The 10,595-nt window shown below is 44.5% G+C and overlaps 2 protein-coding genes across 2 annotated transcripts in view; both read right to left on the bottom strand.

Moving 5' to 3' along the window:
• LOC109473360 (proteoglycan 4-like) overlaps positions 1 to 8,772 on the bottom strand; it is a 12,979-nt gene extending 4,207 nt beyond the window's left edge. Inside the window, exons 1-11 of the mRNA XM_019773224.1 lie at positions 8,212 to 8,772; positions 5,634 to 5,832; positions 5,190 to 5,296; positions 4,826 to 4,917; positions 4,146 to 4,360; positions 3,538 to 3,656; positions 2,883 to 3,057; positions 2,407 to 2,569; positions 2,004 to 2,147; positions 1,449 to 1,641; positions 7 to 1,065 (exon numbers count right to left, since the gene is read on the bottom strand). Coding sequence (XP_019628783.1) covers positions 7 to 1,065; positions 1,449 to 1,641; positions 2,004 to 2,147; positions 2,407 to 2,569; positions 2,883 to 3,057; positions 3,538 to 3,656; positions 4,146 to 4,360; positions 4,826 to 4,917; positions 5,190 to 5,296; positions 5,634 to 5,797 — 2,431 coding nt within the window. The 5' untranslated portion in view covers positions 5,798 to 5,832; positions 8,212 to 8,772. The remainder of the gene's footprint in view (positions 1 to 6; positions 1,066 to 1,448; positions 1,642 to 2,003; positions 2,148 to 2,406; positions 2,570 to 2,882; positions 3,058 to 3,537; positions 3,657 to 4,145; positions 4,361 to 4,825; positions 4,918 to 5,189; positions 5,297 to 5,633; positions 5,833 to 8,211) is intronic.
• Positions 8,773 to 9,624: 852 nt separating this feature from the next.
• LOC109473361 (proline-rich receptor-like protein kinase PERK2) overlaps positions 9,625 to 10,595 on the bottom strand; it is a 10,486-nt gene continuing 9,515 nt past the window's right edge. The window contains exon 6 of the mRNA XM_019773225.1: positions 9,625 to 9,698. Coding sequence (XP_019628784.1) covers positions 9,625 to 9,698 — 74 coding nt within the window. The remainder of the gene's footprint in view (positions 9,699 to 10,595) is intronic.

A 10,595-nucleotide genomic window follows, 5' to 3' on the forward strand; every position in this document is an offset into this window, starting at 1 on the left:
AGCTACTCACAGACTCACCATTACTACCTGGGGACGACCTGTTAGACTCTGAAACGATCTTTATACTTTTTTCTTCGTCCTCGCGCTTCAGACTCTTCTTCCTCTCCTGCATCTTCAGTCGAATTTCCTCCGCCTTTCGTTTCCTGTCGTCCAACACCTTGCCAATCGTCACAGGCCTTTCTTCCTCTTCCACTTCCTCATCCTCAATCACCAGCTCAACTGTTGGACGCGAGAGGGACTTCGGGGGGCTTTTGGGACTCTCCAGAAGAACTTCAGGGGGTGGACTCGGAGTTTTAGGGACTGTTTTTAAAGGAGTTGGTTTCTTTACAGGGGATGGAGACTCTAACTCTGCGCCATACGTCTTAGGACTAAAGGTCAACTCAGTTTCTGGGGGAGGACTTCTGTGCTTCTTCCCTGCCTTAGGACTAGCTTGTGGTGGCGGACTTGGTGTTTTCATCACAACTTCCCGTGTAGGACTGGGTGTTTTCTCGGCAATTTTGGGTGTAGGACTGGGCGTTTTCATGTCCACCTCGGATACGGGTGGAGGGCTGTCTGGTTTCATGACGAATGCGCTTCGTTCTGGGACAGTTTTTCTTTTGACGTCTGTCGGTGGGGACTTCGGTGGTTTTGACTCTATTTCAGGTCCATCTACTTCCTCTTTCTTCCCGACGCCGACCTCCACGCCCGACTGTCTCGTCAATTTCGGCACCTTCTCCGTTTTGGTCTCCTCCGTTTCGATGAGTTTTTCCACCGGGGGCGCGGTTTGAAATTTCCTCACGGGCGGAGGGGTTTTCCCAACGCCGACATCTTTCATCTTCTTCTTCTCCTCCGTCTCCTCCTTCTCCGTTGCAACAGCCTTCTCTTTCAGTTCCCTTTCCTTAGCTTTCCTTTTCTGTTCCTCCAGCCGCACGTCGGGCACGCTCTCCGCGGCGCCGTATTTCTCCTGCAGTTCCTTCCGTTTCGTGGCGGGAGACTTGTCAGAAACTGTACTCGGCTTCCACTTTTTCTTGGGAGTCGTTTCCGCAGGTTCGTCTTTCCGGTCTGGAAGTTTCGCCGGGGAATATTCTGGATAGAAAAACGTAATAAGCATCGTCTGAGAACATGTGCAACTATGTTTGACATAATATTACACGTCTAAAAATGCTTTGTTTATTTCTCTTACGTCCAAATGTAGGCCACTCGTACAACTTGACACTTGTGATCAACACGTACTGTTTGATTGCTTTGCAATGTTTGCCTGTCAAGTGATACCTTTGAAATACTAAGCGTTTTCGACCACCTTAGAAGCATATGGAAGACTGTATCTTATACTGAAATTACTTTTTATTCAATGGATACGGAGGACATGGTGTGTTACGCCGAAGGGCGGTTATACCGGCTATACAGATACAGACATAAAGGACTGCGATGGATGGGAGTAAAGTAGGATATCTAACAAAAAATCCTACCTGTTCCCGTCCACCTGCCGGGCTCCATGACCCGTGCCAGCTCCAGCTGGTCGGAGTCCCTCAGCGCGTCACAGAACGTGTTGTAGTTGTGCGAGCCTTTGGTCAGCAGCAGGTCCACGAAACGGGAGTTCCTGGTGAAGCGGAACGGCATCTTCCGCAGGTCGTCAGCCTGGGACTGCGTGAACTCACCTTCCTGTTAGGAGAAAAAAGTACGTTACGGTGGTGAAGGTTAGGCATCCAGGTAATAAGATACGACAAATACAGTTACTCAAGCAACTGGGTATGATTTGGGAAACGGTCAGACGTTTTGTCAGTTATTTAGTGTCACTGGCGAAAGGTAGTGGATTCTACCTGATCATGAAACGTCTGACGGTTTCCAAAATCATATCCAGTTGCTTGAGTGACTGTTTTTTGGCGTAGAAAGTACGTTTTGGTTGGGTGCAGACTGCACTTTTGTATAAGGATAGCACCACACGGTATGTATTTTGTGGAGTATTGGTCGTAATTGTTGGGTCTAAAACCTTATGTAAAATTTCAAGACTTGTGCCTGCGTACCTTGACCATGTGGTCCAGGACAGAGTCGAGTTGTATGGAGTCTACTATAGCGGGTCTGTTGGCGAAGATGAGCTGCCGCTGCTTCACCTTCATCCCCGTCCGAATCATCGTCAGTTTACGGGCATCTATGGAAGACCGTCGCCGCTAAAACGAGGGGAGAATGTCGTTAACACAAGTGTCTTTATAGAGCTACGCGCCTGTTTCTGAAGTCATAATATCGAGCTGTAGTTAAGGTATCATGTTAGCAAGAAAACGTACATTTAACAAACTTGTTATATATCTTTTCTCTTACTCCCATTAACATTTCTTCATTTTTTCCCCCAATGCAGCACATGTACGCGTAAAACACCCACACTACTCCCTTTTTCCTTACAACACATGTACACCATGTTACCTGACCCACCCGTAGGTCCTCATTGTCCCTCTCCACGTTTTTCCAGTCCCTCTCCTGGCGGGGCGGAGTGGCGCTGTACTCGCTGAGTTTCCTCTTGGCCGCCGCCTCGCCGTCCTCACTGCTCTGACTGGCCGGTTTCTCTTTGCTGGTACTCGATGGTCTCGATGATGGTCTAGGGAAACACCATGATCTATGAGTGAACTAGGCTGCCTTTGGTTCTGAATTAAGCAAAAATAAACTCTGTCTAGTCTGTTTCTTCTCAAGAAATACTTGAAAAGACAATTCAATGATATGCATTGAACCGTGCTGGCTAGGCTGGTAGTTGCGATACCATTGCCATATTTGCTTTGGCGCTCATGGTAGAAAAACGGCATACACGTTTCACGCTTAGATTCAAACATTTGTTGAAGTCGTGTATTTTTAATATGTCGTTTTCCTATTGAACAACATTCAAGAGTATTTCTATTACTGGTTACTCAAGTTACCTGGACCCTGGGCTGCGGTCTGGTGTTGCCGTACTCTTCCAGCCAGGCCCCGGGCTGACGGGCTGTTTCTTCCCGTCATCGAACACGTTCTCCCTGGAGCCGTACACGGACTCGAACGCCGACTTAGCCGCTCCCATGGAATCACGGGACATTTTTGCTGGAGTCTTATCTACACCTGAGAAAAGATCAGTCATATTGTTATCCCTATTGTTATAGTTACTGTGACAGCTCACAAGCATCTTTATAAGTCAAGCAACTAGTATCTGTTAAGTTTATGAAATATGCAAGGAAGCGAAATACCATTGATTTTAGACAATGACAATGATGTTTATTTGCACATTCATGCCCATGAGGGCTAAGCGCAGTACATGTAGTTTGCGTGAGTCGTATAGACACTAAAATTCTACAGAGGTGCTACACTATGTCTATTGCATACAGATGGATGAACACTATAAGGCTAACATTGATATAGCTTACGTGTTTCTCCCCTCCTTTTAAAACAGTTTTTGTTGTGCAGCACTGTTAGGAGATGTCATTATGTGCACAAACAGATATCTTTTGCTAACTTTTTGAATTAGGATTGTGGTGCTTACACTCGAGAGAAAAGGCTATTGAGGGATAGAATAGTCCCAAAAGCGGAGTAGTGCAGACATACCTGTATCCGACTCCCGTCGGTACTTGTTAGGTTTGATGTCCCCTTCTAACACCTCTACCAACTGGCCTTGTCCATTCCCCCGGAGCGCGTAGATGAACATCTTGTAGGCTGAGTCAGGTCTGGAAAAAAAAACGTAGCACACGGGTTTTAAACTGAAGCAAAAGTTATCCTCCACCAGGCCTTTTTACGGTAATACGGATCGTAGAATTCGGCAAAAAGGAGAGTAAAACTGGCCAGGGGCGTACCGCCGCGGAAGGTTGTTTCTTTCCCTCCGCGACCAAGGCGGCCAAACTCCCCTGGAAAATATTCTCCTGTATGTAGCCAGCGTAGTTAGTCTGGTAGAGACTATGCACAAATAAAAACCAGCAGGTTGCGGTAATGTTGGGTATGCTTACTCTGTAAATATTTCTCACGTTCTGCTCAAAACAGTCATCATATATCCTGTATTTATGTATAGCGCGTCCCCCGTATACGTCCGTTTTTGGGACCCCCATTTCAGCACCAAGGACATCGCCTGGCGGCGGCCGGGCAGCCAGGGGCGCTCGGAGTCAGCCGCTCGCTCTGATATCCCCTACGGGAAGAAGGAGGAGGGAAGGGCGCATGCTGACCTGTCCGGTAAGATGTCCACCAGTCTCTCGTTGACCTTCTTCTGGTCCTCAGGAGACAGGATGCCGTCCACCATGTCGCGTGACAGGATGTTGTTCTGGATGAGCAGGCCGAACAGCGGCAGCGGCTGCATCTCCGACACCAGGGTCGCCTTGTGCTTCGTCAGCTGCTCACGGGACTCAGGACGCATGGAGGACCGGCTGCCCATACGTGAGATCTGCGCCAAGACAGGGACAAGAAGAGTGGTTTATTGTGGAAAAAATCTCATTTAGCTGCCCACCCATGGCTGACAGCTATTCTTCCAGGAGAGGGTGGAGTACATAAGAACATATAACATATCATCATACAATTACACAGAGTTACATTACATCTAGTTAATATGTAAAAGAAAATAAATAGGAGGCTTGATCGAAAAGTCAGCTTCATCTGTCTCTTGTTTCTTACACTCAAATGTAACAGGTCGCAAATTACGTGGAATGGTTTTGTTCAAGCTTCGTATGAATGGACATACGACAGATAGTGAATTTTCATTGTTTACATCACAGGACAAGACGAATGGAATACAATAAGTCTATTGATATTGTATCTTATGAGGACACTCATGCTGGCAACAAATCCCAATGAAACCACTGCTTTGTGTGACAACCGTACTAGTTATGGCAGCATACACCATGACACCTACCTGACGGGTAAGCTGTCCAATCTTCTTCTTCGGTGATGTTTTCTTCTCCTTCCCATCTTCTTCCTCCTTCTTCTCATCAGGATCTTCTTTACCTATGAGAGCATAATATCTTTAGTTTTAGGATTCTTGAGTCATTTCTCGATCTCCATTTGTTGGAAAAGTATCAAGTGTAAATCAAATAGAATCGGCACTACTGTCGTTTCAATGCTGTCCGTAGTGTCAGGTACACATGTATGTTGAAACATGACGAATAATATTTATTGCTATGTACGTTCTTACCCACATGGGCTAGATGCAGTTATCCTGCAACAGAGTCTGTTAGGATCCGGAGTTAAAAGTTAGGCAGGAGAGGAAACACACGTACCTTCAGGGTCGAGGAGGTACGCTAGATGACCCTGTAGACTGGCTTCCAGGCCCTCTCCCAGCACAGTGAAAGCAGCGTCGCCTCTTGTCGGTATTATGTCTAACAGCCTGCACATTGGAGAGAGGAGGAGGCTGGCATTTTAGACTTTCTTTCCGTTGTTAATTACAATCGTACACCCGTCTAGAACTATAGGATGTTGACATAGGTTTGTGGGTTTGATTTTGGTGAAAACAAAGGACACTCAGATTAAAGAGACTCTTTCTACACAAGTTACAACCAAGTATTTTATTCAGCCGACGTTTCGGTGACCGTCTGTCACTTTCCTCAATTCTGACTGTGCTGCAATGCAATGTGAACCAGTAAAAGACATGGTTGTGTAGAAAAAGTCTCTTTACTCAGCTTACCAACCTGGTGAAACTATTCACGGAGGCAAAAGACACTCACTTTTCATTCAGTTCCTTTCGCTCGTCGTCTGGCAGGATCTTGTCTAAGTGCGCGGGTGTGAGCACGTTGTTCTCGATGAGAGAGCCGAACATGGGGAGGGGCTTCATCTCACCAACCAGCATCGGCCGATGGTGCGCCAGCTTGGCCTTCACACGAGGCCGCATGGTGGCGCTCCTGGGGAGAACTGGGCAGGTACAGTCTGGAAGAGAAGTGTCAATGGATTTGATTTGATTTATTAGACTGTATAAAACATAAATATATACAGCCAGGACTGCCCAACTAGCCGGAGGCTATTATAAAGGGCTAGCCCTCACAACAATTCGGAACAGGTAACAGTTAACAGTGTCGGTTACACTTCAGATAAACATACTATTACATAACAGATGTTGCGGCCTAACGTTAACAAGCTATGCAATCTGGCCTAGTCGTCATGCGTTTACTATAATTACATTGTGTACTATATCTACATTGTCAGGTTAACATACTATTACATAACAGATGGATACCCCATCTTCATCAGGTTTACAGGTGGTATAGAGGACAAAATGTGATGTTCAAGCAATGCAAAGAACGTGGTATATGACTGTGTTTTCGTCTGGGCATTGAAAAACGATGTCAACATTTCCTTTGAAGAAAACGAGTTGAATCCCATTTGCGAGGAAGTAATCATAGCATCATTCACATTGCCATGATACAAAACGTTATGATTATGGTTAGCATTAATTCGCAATGGTGTGTGATTCAAATCTTCAAAACGTTAACGAATCTGAAAAGGAAAACCATGTCATACAAACTTTCAAATTTTAACGGAAATCCCCCTTACGACATGTACGATACGAGACCGGCCGTACGTGTCACATCATGAGGAAGTTGTTTATACACATGTATCTGGTATCATTTGATGAGTCGGGGTAGGACGTGTTGCCATCAACGATTGGTGGGAGGGGACGTCAAAACACTGGTTTATATAATTAGACCAAGTGACTTGATTGTATGCTGTCTAGTATATAATAACTATCCTCCTTTTATGGAGCGTAATAGCAAAATCAGACTAGCCAATCTCATTCGACTAATTCGTAAACTCCATGAATTAAAAAAAAACATTCCCGAGATATCTCGACTACAATCTTTCCTTCAGCATCGCACCTACGCATGCAGCCCAGCCTGACAGGGTTTAGGATTGACAGACAATTGCAGAGTACCCAATTGTTATACATACCGTCACACTAGCCCAATCCCCTGGTACTCATATAGAACTCGATTGTGGAAAGGTTGATAGAATGACAAAAAGAGCAACAGTAGAGATACAACTACGTTTGAACTCAACCAATGAGGGCACAGTCCAATCTCTTTACAAAGTGAGTCCTCTTAATGATAATTCTCAATACAATGTACTACAGATACCTTGATCTCTCGGCTTTTAGGCTCAGCGTCTACGCTAGAGTTCCGACAACAGAACAAGATGGCGGCAGGATATAAGTTGACAGAGATGCAGACCGAACCTACCACGGTTCATAGGGCAGATTTTCCGTACATAATTATCCTGTGAGATCTTCTACCGAGAATGTGCCGGGGGCGAAATGTGTTTGGAGACATGCTCTTACATAAATCCCTGTCTGTTTACCTGTTTAGAAGACTTGTCATTTGATGTGCTTATTTTTATATGGCGTCCGGGGAAAGTGGAATACGTTTGTGTCAACAGATAGTTTGATTATCTGTATCAAAATCATATATCAGATATCTTGATGTGTTTTCTCTGGATGTCAACTTTTGTGACCCAGATTTGATTGACGGGAGACATGCCTTAGTTAGCAATGTTGCTGTACAGTTGTATGGTAAGGCACACACCCCCAGAGGTCGCTGATTTTTAACGCGATTTCCACGAAATAAGGAACCTTTCCAGAAACAAACACAGAAACAGCTGGTGTGCTATGTGGGTGTGTATTGTGGCCGGATAAAAGTTGTTAGTGTTGTGTCAACTTACATCCTTTATTCTTAGAAATTTCTAGATCGCGTTTCGCCACTCATGCATCTTATTAGTTTCTTGAAACTTAGGAACAAAGGTAGGTTAAGATATCCTAACAGTGACGCGAGAAATGGTTATCATAAAAAAATAGAATCAAGGACCTCCTTGATAGATAGAATACACTAGCGTCGACCATTTTTTTCGTTGTGTATAAACAAATATAATTGTTAAAAGTTCTGTCGACGTCAAACAAATGCTTGTATATGTTCGTTGGAATGCTATTTACAAAATATTGCCCCCACCCCACCACTTGTAGGACACCCACGGACAAGGCTTCCCCACCCTCACACGTAGAAAGGTTTCTGCAATAAGTCTAACTACTCAGGCCGAAGACACATCTCATTAACTCTCCTTTATGTCTGTAAAGTTTGCTGAAAACGCGTTTGTTGTTGGCTTGGATTTTTACCAATAGACGCGCCCCTCCTGTGGCATGTATGTTCAAGGGTCAACAGTTCCAACACACCTGACTCTTCTGTAGTTCAGTACTAGTCAATAGAGGTCATCCAGAGGGGGACAGGGCAAAACAGAACACATGGTAACAAAATCACTTACCTGTCGAGATGTGAACAGTCTGGGCTACTACTTCGTCTTCTTATGGACTCCTGGGGAACTCAAGAAATGATCAGCAAGCCAGTAAGGATGTAGGAAACAAGTTGGGGAGTCTCTTCATAAAGTTTTTGAGCTACAACAATGAGTAAAAAGTCTGTGTTTGTAGGCTGAGGTCGCGACAGGCAAGCCAGCCACCTGCGTATGATGCCGTTGAACCAGTTTCTCAGCTTCTGGGCTTTTTGTGTTGCTCTATTGAGCTGTTTATCCCATATGGGGGCAGCCAGGCGTGGATGAACAGACAACTTTAGAAATATCCCTAACGCAGTAGAGCGTGATTCCCTGGGCTGGGGAGGAACTTTTGTCTGGGATGGGCTTCTTGAACTCTATAATGTTTTGTCAACAAATAGTCATTTCCTTTCATCGAAGCCGTGATAGTTGGTACTTGTCCGAAGTTTGCAAACATGCGACATGTTGTCTCCAAAATAGCCTAGAGGCAAATTCCTTCAGAATAATTGATGGCATCAGTCAAAATTTATCAACTTTGACAGAGGAATCTGTTTACAGGTCAGATGTACATGTAGATCAGACCAAAGCAACTTTTTTGTGGATTGAAAGTCCAGGGCGCCCCCTATCGGCCACGCTTCAAAGGGCAATCCATTCTAACTTTGTCTGATTGTATCTATGGCAGGTGGTTGTGACGCGCCCTCATTGTATAACCGTTGCCATGTCTGCACAGTAGGTCTGGCGTTGACGCTTGGGATTGTTTTTGTTGCAAAATTTAAAACTTCACGGAGGATTGTCACCTATGGCTTCTTGTTGAGTTTTAGTGGAGAATTTCGGACAAGGTAAGATTAAATCATCGTAGTTTTTAGGCCTGTATGTGTGATGATTGTTTATTAATCGAATTAAAATTTTGATGATAATTGCATGCAGGTGGCACGAGCACCTGTACGTGAAACACGCCGTTCCAAGATGGCGAGTGCCGTGCATGGACTGGGAAGAACGAGCGGGTAAAATTTCCGCCCAGGAAGACGCGCCACGTTCGCTTTGGTGGTAAGTTGTACTTTAAATTGCCGTAGATACTCTCCGGACCATTATAGGTAAATCTTCTTTAAGTGAAATGAAGCAAAACGATAGAAATCCGAAAATAAGTTGCGGCAACTGTCCCCACGAGTTAACGCTGCACTATGTTAAGTAACCGATGAGGGCGCATTTGCGTGGTCCAGTAATAGGAAGGCACTTTCATTTATTCAAATGTTTATTCATTTTCCACCGTACCCACGGCCACACAAGTTCTTTGAGCATGGGTCAACCAATTACTATTCAATGAGGGTGAAATTAATGATCCAGAAATAGAAGAACTACACCAATCTGATTAAGAGGTTCATTTTATACATAATCCGCTGATGGGCGCTTTTATGTGACCCCTGACCTGAACAGCTTTGCTTGAAACTTGGTTGTGTTGTCGTCCGGTAGGTTTTGGTCAAATTCTATACGTTTCAATGTAAAACAAAAGTGTTACAAGGCCAAGATCAGACAGAGGGGACACGGTAGTACCGTTTGTGAAGAGGATGACATGAACAAGGTGATAGATTTGGAAGGAGAGGAGACAGACTGTAAGTTCGAGTGGGGAGGGGGGCGGTAACAGAGTTGTTTAGTATCGAAGCCCATATCCAGGGTAATGATATACGTCACATAGTGCTCAGGAAGGTATATTTGGAGGTAGAAAAGACACCAAGAATCCGCCATGAGGTTGACTGCAAGAGAAGCGGTGTTTTGGTCTAGAACAGGTCAGGACTTTTCTATGCACGTTAACCAGTTGTTGAGCGGTAAAAAAAAGACTCTCGAACTTCACTGGTAAAATCTGAGATTAAAATGTTTATATCAGGCGAAAAAATCTGAATTCTGCATTTTACCTACAACTATTTGGCGTTACTTGAGACAAGCGTATAACTTCTAATGTCTGCATAGTTAGGTGCCTGCTGACTGATGCAGTAGTGAAGACTGTTGTCTGAACCTGACATTGGACCACATCAGATGATTTGAAGGTCCAAGAGGAATATCTGTTAGGTGAGAAAAATTCCAATCATGCATTTTAGCTACAGCTATTTGGTCTTATTTGAGACAAGTGAGTAACTTCTGATGTCTGTATAGTTTATAATAGGTGTCTGCTGACTGATGCTGATGCAGTAGTGAGAACTTTTGTCTGAACCTGACAAGACAGGTTGGACCAATGATTTGAAGACCGAAGAGGAATATCAGGTGAGAACAATCTGAATTTGCATTTTACCTACAGTTAATTTGAGACAAGTGTACTCTTGTGTAACTTCTAATGTGATGGCTGATGCAGTAGTGAGAACTTCTGTCTGAACCTGACAAGACAGATT

This window comes from Branchiostoma belcheri, unplaced genomic scaffold (genome assembly GCF_001625305.1).
Source record: "Branchiostoma belcheri isolate BF01 breed outbred unplaced genomic scaffold, Haploidv18h27 scaffold3, whole genome shotgun sequence".
NCBI lineage: Eukaryota > Metazoa > Chordata > Leptocardii > Amphioxiformes > Branchiostomatidae > Branchiostoma > Branchiostoma belcheri.